The sequence below is a fragment of the Aulonocara stuartgranti genome (assembly GCF_965226115.1).
Source record: "Aulonocara stuartgranti genome assembly, chromosome: 5".
Taxonomy (NCBI): domain Eukaryota; kingdom Metazoa; phylum Chordata; class Actinopteri; order Cichliformes; family Cichlidae; genus Aulonocara; species Aulonocara stuartgranti.
In genome coordinates, this window is record NC_138943.1 from 26,869,177 (window position 1) to 26,882,511 (window position 13,335).

The 13,335-nt window shown below is 40.3% G+C and overlaps 1 protein-coding gene across 1 annotated transcript in view; it reads left to right on the forward strand.

The window, feature by feature from the left end:
• loxl2a (lysyl oxidase-like 2a) overlaps nt 1–13,335 on the forward strand; it is a 25,697-nt gene continuing 12,362 nt past the window's right edge. Inside the window, exons 1-4 of the mRNA XM_082534271.1 lie at nt 1–154; nt 2,057–2,362; nt 5,080–5,255; nt 12,469–12,677. Of these exons, the coding sequence (XP_082390397.1) occupies nt 2,089–2,362; nt 5,080–5,255; nt 12,469–12,677 (659 nt within the window). The 5' untranslated portion in view covers nt 1–154; nt 2,057–2,088. The remainder of the gene's footprint in view (nt 155–2,056; nt 2,363–5,079; nt 5,256–12,468; nt 12,678–13,335) is intronic.

Genomic DNA, 13,335 nt, shown 5'->3' on the forward strand with positions numbered 1-13,335 from the left:
CGGGCGCGCGCTGCCAGCTGTGAGGGGAGCAGAGGAAACGGCCCGCAGAGTACTAAAGGGACAAAGAGCCCCTGCTTCACATGCCATCCTGTAAGACAGGTTGGAAACCTCAGCGTCCTCAAAAGACTGTGCTGACTGTCCTCCGTCTGTCAGAGTAAGTCCTTTCACTTTGGAGACAGCCTCCCTCCCTCCTGCTGTCTGACTGGATGTTGTTTGGCACGTGCATGAATGTGTGAAACTTTGAGATATCACACTTTGTTCAGACCGAGTTTTGCCTAATGGGTTCTCTCTTCGGAAACTTAAAAACCTGGCAGGGTTTATATTTGCATGTTCTGTCTCTTTTATATTCATTGAAAATGTATTTTATATCAAGTGTTTTTTCTTTTTCCCTATTTATGTGTCGAAGCGCGCTGGGGTTTGCTGTATCAGAACACGAACTACAGTCCTGCTAGTAACAAACTTTTATCATGCATGCTAACTCTGGTGATGACAGTAGACAGCTGTGCTAAGGACCCTTCAACACCTACCGATTTTGTAGTCGATCTTTCTTCACTCTGGTCAGGGCTTAATATCTCTTTATCGGTGACTAATTCAGATGAACAACAGACAGCACAAGAGCCCTGATTTTGCCTGAAAAAGCAATAAAAGTATGTAGGATTTGAGAATTCCTATTTTAAAGGGCAAGCAGTATTTAATTATTGTTTGATCCTATTGTTTCTTTGCAACTACACGTTTTAAGCTTTGCATGACACAGCATATGATGTAAAAATGTCCAATCACCACCTTTCTGGGACCACAAGTTTTAACTGTTAAGAGTAGATTCTTCTGTAACATATGGGTGTGTCTACAGAAGTGTTGCCTATGACATGCAATATGTAGAAGTATTTATTTAGAAGTATTTTTTACTCATGGATTTTGTATTAAATTTTATATTAAATACAAAATCCATGAGTATAGTAAAACGCTATACAAATACAGGCCATTTACCATTTTAAATACACCATAATTGTACACGTGCTGGTTGGAGTATAGTTTGTGCACGCACAGCTGTTCAAAAATTCACTCAGACTCTGACTGACTGATTTAAAACCATTACAGTGCGCTTTTTCACTCCCTTGGTTTAATAAAGTACAAGACTGAATACTGAAAAGCCAAATTAAAGTGTCTCTGTACTCATGCTGAACCTATGTTCATTTCACGGGGAGATTGACCAGATGTTTCCGTATCGCGAAACATATGCTTCACAGTCTGATAATTTATAGGCTGTGTACTCCAGAGGAGGTTTTTCAAGTCTGAAGTTTGTTTGGTTACCATGACGTCAACACAGGAATACCCCCCCCCCCCCCCCCCCCCCCTGCTCCCAAATCTCCTCCCAAATCTCCTCCCTTGCTATTCAGAACAGGATGATGTGAAGGTGTCCTAACGTTCCCTCTCCTCCATCCCTCCCTTTACTCCCTCAGGGCTCATTGTCCCAACATTGAGACATTCATGGTTTGCCATGAAATAATGATGCACATGGAGTCAACTTTCTTTGTGAATACAGGTTCAGAGAGTTTACCTTGGCCTCCAGGCATAGATCAGCAAATAAATAAGACGGGCAGCCCCCTCCCTGGAGGAGCCCACATTTGCTCTCCATTAGGCTGTCAGACAATGGAGAGAGAAATTCTTGCCACCTAACCTATGTTCTTTCCCAGATTTTCCCCAAATTTCCCTTTTTTTGGCAGTCGTGTCCATACGTTTGCTTAATATACTGTGAAATTGTGGTAATTTCTTTTACTATACTTGCGGTTGCAAAGTTTCTAGTGTCAGTTCTCTTGAAGCCTGATATGAGAGCCAAACCAAGCTCAGCATTTTATACAGATACCGCTTACTCTCAAATAAACTGAACTACCACATGCCACAAAAGACTGTCTTCCTCAGCCTGTCTTCAGATAACTCTCCAGGTTAAATCCTTGGAATTGAGAAAAGCCACTTATAAAAATGCCAAAAACACACTTTATTGCAGTGTTATACAGCTGATGGTCACAGTTCTTTGTCTCTTTGTATCTCTCTTTAGGGTATTAGTCTTTTCCCTCATCATTCTGCATCATGCTGCTCCTGGCTGTTTTCTGCTGTCTCCTTTACACCTTGCTGGTGCCATCCAGCGCCCAGTCAGACTCTAACCAGCCTGTGATCCAGCTACGTCTAGCCGGGGAGAAGAAGAAACACTACGAGGGTCGGGTCGAAGTCTTTTACAATGGAGAGTGGGGGACGGTGTGCGATGATGACTTCTCCATCTATGCTGCCCAAGTGGTATGCAGAGAGCTGGGCTTCACGGGTGCCGAGTCCTGGTTGCCCTCAGCCAAGTACGGAAAAGGGGAAGGTAAGAAAAAAACGCACTAAGTTAATGAGATGTGTGTGTTAGTCACCAGGACAACCATCTACAACTTCGTCTAATCAAAACCCTCCAAAGTTCGACTTCAGATTGGTGCAGAAAGTGAGGTGCAAGTTATAGTGAAATAATCTGAGCATTCCTGAGCTACTCAACCACATCTACTCAGAAATAACCTATCACTACATGCAGTTTCATAATTTCCATGAAAGACAGGTTTCCCCTTGTCTAAATGCTTATACCCTGAGGTACTGGTTTTCCCATCAGAGGAGAACTGAGACACACCAATCAGTTCAGAGCAATGGAAGAAGGAAAGACTGGAAAGATTTGGAGCGTTAACCAGACGCATACACAGACGTAATCTCATCTCCTCTTTTATAGCCTTTGTATCTTATGATTTCCACCATAGCAGTAAAAATACTAACAAGATTCCCAGCTCTGTAAATGTGTTAGCTGCTGGAGGTGAATGTATGTATAGCGCTAAATGAACTCTTATTAAAGAACTCTTATTAAAGAGTTCATTTAGAGCTGCCAAAGCATGTCTTCACTCAGTGAGCCACTTCAACAGTTAGGTTAACTTTTCACAGCATTGCTGTCATTATGGAAATTTCAATTCAAGTGTTTTGCAGTTTTATGCATATACTATTATATACCTATAGTGTTTTATAGGAAGCATTTAACAAATAGCTTGTACTATATAGCTGTGTGTGCATCCTGTGTGAAGCAGTTGTTTGGGCTCCATTTTAGCAGTGGTTCGCTATATAAAGATGATGTCCTCTGGGACTTGGCTTTGGGAAGGGTGTGCCCCTCAAATGTTTTACAAACTCAGTGAAATGGCAGTTATGAATAGGAAAGCTGCAAATTATATTTTGCACTGATATAAAAAGTTGCACAATCTGAAATAAAATGATCTTTGTGTTGGTCAAAAAGAGAAGGGGGTCCCTGTTTTCCTGAGTGGATGTCAAATTTGCAGTGGAATCACTTTAAAAAGACGTATTCTCACATGTGTTTATATGGAAACTAGCTTTATCTGGGTTTTTTTGTTTTGGTGGAGACAGATGGCTATAAAAGTGATCAAGAGGATTTCAAGTTTCCCATCGTGATGACTAATGTGCTGTTGAAAGCAACCAAACAGTTATAAGGACATCCTACTTGGATGAGCGTTTTTCCTGCAAGGAGGCAAATCATATCCCCAGCTGCTGCTGTTGCACAAATGCTGTTTGCAATCCCAGTGTGCCCCCCTCCTCCTCCCCGCCCCCCAAAAAAGGGGGAAAAAGACAGTGTGCAAATGTTACAAAGGTTTTGGCTATGATTTAAATTTTCTACAAAATCCATTTAATCCATGTTATGCAAATCCCTTTAGGTTTGTTTTGAGCTCTTTGGCTATGATATTGACATAAAGTGCTAATGAAGGCTTAATTTATACATTTATAGCCCCATGTAGACTGTCCTCTCTGTTTTTTTCAGTGCTTGTTAAATCCCCATAAGGCCTGCAAATGATGTTCCTACCAATGCAGTCTAGGCTTAGAACAGCTGGCAATGCTGAGTATTTGCTTAGATAAAGGTTTGCTGAGACTGAGCGGGTTCTCCCTCTGCTGTATTCCAGAACCAGAGTGCTTGGCTCTTATTATAACGACGATCCAGGGGTAATCACTTCTATGCCAGGAGGAAGCTACGTGACCATTATATCCAGTCACTTTCTTGGTATGATCAGGATGTTCCCTTGCAACATGTTGAGACTGCCAGAATAATGAGTTGGTGGTTTCCCTCACGGCTGATTCAGAACAGCCAGCTGGACAACAGATGATTCCCTTCAGCCATGACAACATTTATTAGGCAGGTTTTTGGCTGAAAAAATGCACCAGGTTATGTCAGAGACCAAACACATCTCCACGTGAGCAGGTTTACTGTGTCTACGGCTAGACTTCAGTGGACATGCTAGAACAGAAGCCAATAGGGCATGATTTACAACGCCTGTCAGGGTATAACATTTAAGACATTCTTTCATTTGCATTTTTTTTAAATGAGGTTGACCCATGTGAGGGAAAGCTAGTGAAAACTCAGGGTTAGGAGAAATTGTGGCTCAGGATGAAGCAGACATAATAGTTGCAAACAGTCAGAGTATAACAACATATTCTAAAACAAATAATGATTATGTTATGATTGATTGTTTGTATATTAATTGGTTGGAAAAACAGTTAATGATTAGGTGAACAAAATATGAAAGCCAAGACGAATGGCAGATAATCTTTTGTACTTGCTGCAGTATACACATATAGTATGTATGTTAAAGGGAAAATATAGTGTTATTGTTTAATATTTTTTATAAATGTACTTAAAAAAATGATCTTGACTGTGCACCATTGTCTGCTCAACTGCGATACTCTTATATGTGCTGCAGACACGGCTGACAGTATTGTTGACAATTTAGTTGGAACTGCTCTTTTGGACTAATTATGTGATGACACCATTTCTAAATACCGCCAAGCATCTTTCTCTGTGTTCTGATCTGTTAAAGATTTTCACATCAGCCTGTCACGAGATAATGTTGGCCTGTGATAAGCTGAATACTTGTTTTTTATAAAAAATAAATAAAATTCCTTCAAAAGCACCGTCATCCCTACCATCCAAGAAAAGCCATCGTGGGCAAAGTGAATCAACATCTGAACACACATCCATTAGTGTGTTTCTGTTTCTGTTTGTTCCAGGTCGTATCTGGCTAGACAACGTGCACTGCACAGGTAGCGAAAAGAGTCTGGCTCATTGTGAGTCCAATGGCTTCGGAGTATCCGACTGCAAACATTCAGAAGATGTCGGCGTGGTGTGCAGTTCGAAGCGCATTCCAGGATTCAAGTTCATTCGGAACCAGGCCAACAGCCAGGAGGTAGGACCAACATATTGACAATCAAAATACATGCATATGGTACAATTGCAGTACAATTAATATGTGCATATTTGCATAAAATCTTTCACAAATGTTAAAAAAGGCTAGTGTAACTTGATTGCAGTATCACTAACACTTTGGTAGAATGCACACATGGTTAAAGCACAGACATGAAACCTGAAATGATGTTCTGCATCAGTTCAGGTTACATCAGGTTAGGCTTGGGATGAAAGAAAACCTTATCATAATTTATTGCTTCAAATGGCTCCAAGTTTCTTTTTTTAAAGCAGCTGAACTGTTGAAAGAAGGTGTAACATAATATTAAAAAGGTTTAAGAAGCTAAAGAATATACGACGCTTACTTATTGGTGTAGCATTGTTTTTTTAAATGATTAGTAACAACTAATTACAATCTAAGAACAAATATATACGTTTTTCATTTGAATTTTAAAATAGTAACAGGTAAATCCCCATGTTTCAAACACTGTGTTATACTGTGATTATGCTAAGCAAACACCAACTTCCAAATGCCTCATTTGAAGAGTTTGGATTAAAAGGATACACTGAGGTAAGCCCTTCTGTGCAAGAAGTCACGTCTGCTATGGCATCATGCAACTGAAATGATCCATGAGTAAGCTAAAATATTTAGCTGTCTGTTCCATGTTATACTAATGACTTTGTCAGGACACTATTAGTCTATTACTGCCCACACCAGACCCCCACTCTGCACACTGAGATTGCAAAGATGACTCAGACGCCAAGAAGTCCTTCCAGCCTGGCTGCTGAAAATGCCTCAGTACTGGATGGAAAGTCAGTGTGGGCTTGTGCATGTGACAGGAGAAAGGGAGGGAGATTATTAGAGGAAAGCATTCCTTCGGCTTGTCTGAAAGCAACTTCCTTTTAATAATGAGGTTTCCCTATTTAAGACCACACTGATAGAGATGAGTTTTATTTGGCAGTCTTTAATTAGTGATTTACGTTCTTTGCAATTGGACGGAGTACAGTTTCTTTGTTTGCTCACACTACGTGTGGGGTGGTAGACTTGGCTGCGTTACAGGACTCTGTACAGCAGCCAGAACAGGGACTGGATTTTTCACTGGATTTAGTTGCGATAACACGCCCGAGGATAGCATCTTAAGTCCTTCTTTGTTTTGTTAATGTCTAGTCCAGTCATGTAAGAGGGCTGAAAGTAGAAGAAGAAAGGGGAAACTGAAATGTTTAATTATGGACTGTTGAACCTTACAACAGTAACAATACTCTTATTTATATAAGTTTTATATATAAGCACAACATCTTGTTTATTGTGTGTCTTGTGTATTTAGGGCCTCTGGGGTGTTGCTTTAGTTCAGTCCCCCACCCTCTAAGTGTTTCCTTGGTTTGGCTGAAGCCTTTTAAGTCACAGGAGAGAGGAATGGGAAAAAGGTGTAGCTACACCTCTGAACTATACTTGAACTGACACCAGCAAAGAGCAGCACTGTTCCTGAAATCTGTTTATTCACAGCATGAATTGACATTCTGTGTTCAGTGTGGAAATTCTAAGTAAGGGCCAATGAAGCATGGTGTTCTTTATAACTATGTGGATGCTATGAAGAATATTTCCTTCAAAATGACGAACACTCCTCTGAAATGTGAAGAGTTTCCTAGGACATTACATCTCCTTTTATAAACACTGTTTTGGTGCCGTGCCTGCTGATTTTTAAATAATTTAAGTGAGCGTGAATCACTAGCATCACTACATCACTAGCACTGCAAGCAATGTCTTGATTTATAAAATTAAATAGTGCATCTCTACAGTGCACACATTTGCCACAGACATTAATAATATTGTCTTTGTGAGGAAAAAATCCTGCGATTGCGTTACACTTTATCAAAAATGTCTGTCTCTCTATCAAGTCCTGCTTTGACTACAAATAATAGTATGTGTCCTGCTGCTGGCATGGGTTGCCCAGTTAGTATTTTTGCAGTTTCAGTCAAAAACATAAAATCCTAAAAGTAGCATTTACAAAATATCAAGTAACTTTGCTGAAAAACAGGTTGACAGTCCAAACTCAGTTAACCTCAAATATTCCCAAGCTCTGATTTGTGGAAGCCGGGACCACTTTGCTGCAGTCTGCCAGTGCAACCATTCTTAGCTGGTTATGTAATGCTCCTGAAACAATAACACAACAAACATTCCACTGTGACTGAATCATTATAATATTAATTATTTTAGCATGCAGCATATAATGCACACACACACACACAATAACTGTTTTATTGTGCATGATGGATACTTTTGCTTTTGTCTGTCTAACCCAACACAGCCAGTTTACTACTAGCATGTGTTTGTTTCACACACGGATGGAACATCCTGCAGAAGAGATCTTTCTAACAGTACAGTGGTTACAGTCAGAAGACTTTGTTTAATCTGTAGTTAGTAGTGATAATTACACAAGCTTTGCCAGGTTCAGGTTTTTATGTGGGAATGGGACAGTACAGATCGTGATGTCTCATACGAAGATAATTATAGGTTCATGACATTGGCATAACTTTGTGCTGAACATTGGGGGGGTCAAGATGTCTGTCTAAATAAATAAATCTGGGTAAATTCCCAGATGATTAAACATGCAACTATTTTGCTGGTAATAACTGAAATGAGTAAAGAAAATCAACAGCCTGTTCATGCAAGATAATTTATAATTTTATTGGAGGGGTTATATTGGTTGGGTTTAATTATTGGGGGAGTCATAACCCCCCCTAACCCCCCTGGAAATTATGCCCCTGGTTCATGGTAAGGATTCATAGGAGTCATTGCAGGATGTTCTTTACTTTGTGTTTTCCAAGAAGTTGGCACTACTGTGTACTTGGTGCATAATCATGCAGACTTTCACTACCGAAAAGGAAAATCCAATGAAAATGTACGTAAGATGGATTTGGTTTTATATGTATCTCTTTCTAAGTAGTTTTCACATAAAGAAATCGCACACCACTGCTTGCAGAACATGATTATAAACAGATTCTACTCTATGGTCCAGCGGGCAGAGATTAACTTCTAACTTCCTGAAAAGAAGGAGTAGCTGTAGGAGCAGCTGTAGTTGACCAATAGACTATTCATCATGTTTACTTCAAACAAACACTTTCATCAAGAATCAAAACCCAGCCTTTCTAATCACAGAATGCGGCACTTAAAAACCTTCCGATCTTTTATACAAGTAACAAGGGTAGAGGTTGCACTTTACTCCATCAGATGAGATGGGGCTGGCTCATGAGAATTTCAGTTATTCACACAGTCTGCTGTAGGACAAAAAGAAGGAAACCCGAGCAAAAGTAGGATAAGCCTATTCGGGATGATGTATAGCAGAGGCTTTTGAGGAGATGAGTGATCAACGGGAGAAAAGGTCGATGCCTGTCAGAAGGCTGAAGTCAGTCTCTCTCTTGCAGATAGAACTGTGCAAGACATTTAACACATGTTCAGCAGCTGGAGCCTCATTTCAGTTCTGGGTTGCACAGGTCCCAAGTTCTGATTTTTATTATTTATTCTTGAACTTCACGTGCACATTTCGCTGACTCATGTGAGCCTCTCGTTTGAATGTAACACAATCTAAGTGTCTGTTTTGTAAAGTTTACACAAATGAGATCGTTCTGAAACAAGCTGTGAAACAGTCGTGAAAGCGTGTTTATTCTAAGATAAACTTGCCAGCTGTAGATTCGTTAAGTGAAAACACAGAGTGAATCGGCTCTTCTGATTTGACTCTGTCAAAGATAGCAAGTAAATATGTTTTCTACTGAATGTTTTTTTATTATATTAAAGCACTTTGACTGGAGTTTATTAGTATAGTTCCACAGTCAATCAAATGCTTGTGTTTCATTTCCTATATTTTATATTCAGCACAGACACCTGTAAACATGTGTGTTGGTTCTGAGATGGGGGGGGGGGGGGGGGGGGGGGGGTTGTTCTTTTTTCCTATCGCAGTGGGAGAAGTGTACTCTAATAGGTATTCCAGATGCAGTGACCACTGAAACTCACTCTCTTTCTTTCCCCACACACACACACACTCGCTATAGTCAGTCAGACAGAAGGGGGGCCAATGAGGCAGAAAGTTAGGTGGGGCAGATGTAAAAGTCGTTTCAAAGAGCCGTACTGTTCCTTTGCTTTTTCAACTAAACTTTGGCTGATTAGCATTCATACTTGCTGTGTACCGTTGGGCGGGGCAGGCGGGGGATGAGTTGGGCACGTGTAGATGAACGTGCAGCAGGATCTGGAAAGCTGATTGAAGTGAAAGAAGTGCACAGTAGTGGAAGCATTAGTCACCGGCTAGACCACAGGCTCATGTCCACACATTTACATTCTGAGAGGGGTCCCAGTCAGAAAAACAGTCTGCTCCCCAGCTGGAAATAGTTCAGTAATGGACAGAGCTCACTTCACAGACTAGCACCGAATAGATCTGAAGGAAGGATGTTCACTTTTTTCAGTTGTTACTTACAAGCCAAAAAACCCCTATATGAATTATTATTTTTGGATTTTAAAAAAAGCTGTAGAATGAGTAAATCATTACAGGAAGTTGGGAAATGAGATGAGGTAACCTTGTAGAAATGCTCGTATTAACCTCAATGTAATCGGTAGGAGGAAAAGCTTTCACCCAGTACCTATTTGGACTGGTCTGTTTGTCACGTCACACTGATTCAGATAAAATCAAAATATAAATCCTACTGAGCACTTCAGGAATATGTTGACACTTTAGGAAATATACTTATTTCTTTTCTTCGTTGTTGTTGTTTCCTGTTTTTCTTTGACTTTCTGGAAAGAATTACATAAAATTTACTCAAAAGTGAAAAGTTTGAGACAGCTAGTGGAAATAAACAAAATCATCTACAGTTCTTTAAAAAAAAAATTGCCAGTCTCTGAAGCACATCGTGTTCTTAGTTAGATACAAACCATGCTCTTAAACAGATCCAAAACTGGCTGTAGGCTTTGAACTGACTCATATTTACCACACCAGTGGTATTGATCTTCTCACTTATTAAAGTATTTCCCTCTGTATATTTTAGTGATTCTGTATTTTCTTCTGTTGTAATGGGATAATGCATTTTTGTAGCTGTGTAACTCATAACAGTTTGTCTTATTCCAACACAGGTGCTGAAATTTATTTATTTATTTCTGGCTCTCTTTGAAAAAGTGCTCAAATGTGGCCAGTGTATCGAGTTGGGCCTAGGCCAAACAGGATTATGCTAAGTTAGGGGGACGCCCAGGCTGATCCCAGCTGTGCATATCTGTCCTTTTCTCTTCAGCTCACACTTTCAGAAGGCCAGTTTCCTGCCTCCGAGCCAAATGCAACAATGGTCAGATGTGTCTTAATAACATCATATCTGAGTGATTTTTCTTACTATTTATTTATTTGGCTATTTATTTATTGAACTTGGTCTTTTTTGTTTTTGTTGTGGCACGTTCTTTTATTTTCTTTGTTTATTATGAATTAAAAAAACAATCTAAAATCCTATGATTACATTTTAATTGGAGAGAGACAGCTGCGTGATCATAGTCATGTCTCCTCACCTTCCCCTGCTAGACACGGAAAACACTCTGTCATGCTATGGCCAGCAGGAATCTTCTCATGAAAGAGTGGTTTTTACCCACTCTAACCACTGCGGTCAGAGGGAGGACCAGGGTCACTGCTGAAGCAGTGTTAGTGGAGGCTCCTCCTTCCCTGCAAGACCCTGAAGCCTTGAACATTCCCTGAGGCTGACGCCATCTCAGGAAACCACCCTGTGGGCAAACATTTGATATTCTGGGAGACATGCCTGAATGTTGGGGTTTTTCAATGTTGAAGAAACTGGCTGTTATAAAATTACTGAGTTCAGCATACCACAGAGCAGCTCAGAGTTTTGGCTCTTTTTGGCACCCTCGGTGCAACTTCGCACTCAGTCAGGAACAAACGGCAGCACTTGGCTCATGGAGAGAAATGAAGGAAGGCAGAGTTATTAGGTAGCTGCTAAAGCCCTTAGGTCAAAGGGTACCATTCTTTGCTGTATCGGCACACATGATGCTAATTGTGAGCACCGGTGGCCTTCGCTCTGACCGGCATTTACAGCCCTCAGTAGATAGCTTTGGGCTATTCTGCACATTCTCCAACCTCACTTTTTGCTCGCCCTATCTTCTGTCTTTAGCCTTAACTTGCTTAAAATTGAATTTTACAAAATGTCATGGATTGCATGGATTTTAAACTTTTTGTTTCACTGCTTCCCATTTTCTGATACTTCTGCAGTCATACTTGCTTTGTATCGCACGCAAGTATGTTCATATCTTATGAAATATGAGATGTGAGGTCTTTTAAAAATACATGTGACCTACATTCCTTCCAGATTTGGCCAAAGGGAAAAGACTTGTATGTATCCCTTTGTGCTCTGCCTGTTTCATCTTTGCTCCTGACAGAGAATAGTGACATTGATAAAAGACCCAGCAACTTGTCACGTATGAACTATTCCCTTTCAGCGCTTTTTCTGAGGAAATCCAAACACTGTTTGCCAGTTTTGACAAAACTATGAATTGAAGTGTGTGCCTCACACAAGTCATTCTGTTGACAGACAGTGATCTCAGAGCCTTGTGATGTTTTGAATAACTGCTAATACCTGATGCATTTCTCCTGTCAAGGGGGGACTTGACTCCACTTCTAGACCCATAAGCAGACAGAGTTAAAGCCATCTGTTGGTCTGAGTTTAACTTAGACCTTAACATTATGGTGCATTTGCAGAGACACTAGTTTTTCTCCTCATTGTCTGTGTGTCAGTGAAACAGAATTCACTCTTGATGGTGGGGTGGTGAAGAGGCTTATGCAAAAATATCATTACGCAAGTTGATGGGAACTTTATATAATAAATAGAAAATATAAGCTAAGCTTGCCAATATGTGCGAATCCAAGTCTGGGCAATTAATGTTCCCAAGGGGCCACAATTAGAGCCTAATTGTTACATCTACTCTTTCTTGTTTTGTTTTGTATTTGTTTTTTGTGGCCTATTGAGAAAAGTAATTGCCCACCCCTATCCATCTACAATAGACCACAGCCATCTGTTGCAAATTTATTAGAAATTCTGGAAAACTTGCAATATTCAATTGAATAAAAAGTCATACTGTAGTCAGAGGTCATTTTTTTCCATTGGACTAAAAGTATAATACTCTGTGTTTTTACATGTGTTATATACAGGAGACCATGAAACATTATCTCTGTTCTGTTTGTCAGGGCTTGACGGTACAGGTGGAAGAGGTGAGAATCAGGGCCACATATTCTCACAGAAAAAGGATTCCCATTACTGAGGGATTTCTGGAGGTAAAAGACGGAGGCAAGTGGAGGCAGATCTGCAATGAGGATTGGAACCAGATGAATAGCAGGGTCATCTGTGGCATGCAGGGCTTCCCTGGGGAGAAACGCTTCAATACCAGACCCTACAAGTGAGTAATGTTGCTGGGGTCAGCATTAGGGTTTAAACAATTTCAACTAGATGTAATGAAAAAACTAGACTTGAGTTAAACATTTAACATTTAGTCTGGCTAAATACAGCGCAGGTTATTGTGGCGCTACATATGAATCCTTTCAATTTCACACTGGTGTAAAACATCAAACCAGGCTGAACAATCCATTTATAAACTATATCATATTATTTTCTGGCAGGAAACATAAAACTTTATTACTGCCTAGTTTACTTAAGAATGTTTAGCCTGATGTTATGAAACGTTACATAATAACCAGGTTTGTTTACTGTGGCCGTCACTCACGCCTTCATCCATTTTCTATCAGAGTAAACACACTCGGGCCTGTAGATTCCTGACAAGAAGCCAAACACCACCAGAGGAAGCTTTGGCATATGCAGGATGAGTGCAGTACATTATGAAACAGTGGCTCTTCTGGCTCTATCTTTTCCGCCTCAGTGGTTTTATCACAAAGCTTTTCAAGTGTCACAGGCAACATGCAGTCTGACACAACGGAATACAGATGTTTTGTAGCTGCTGCACATGAGAAAGCAATCACAAGAGCAAATCTCTCTCCCAGTCTGTGTGCTGGCATCTAAAGCCAAAAAATCTGTGAAATCGAGACCTGAAAGACACAAGA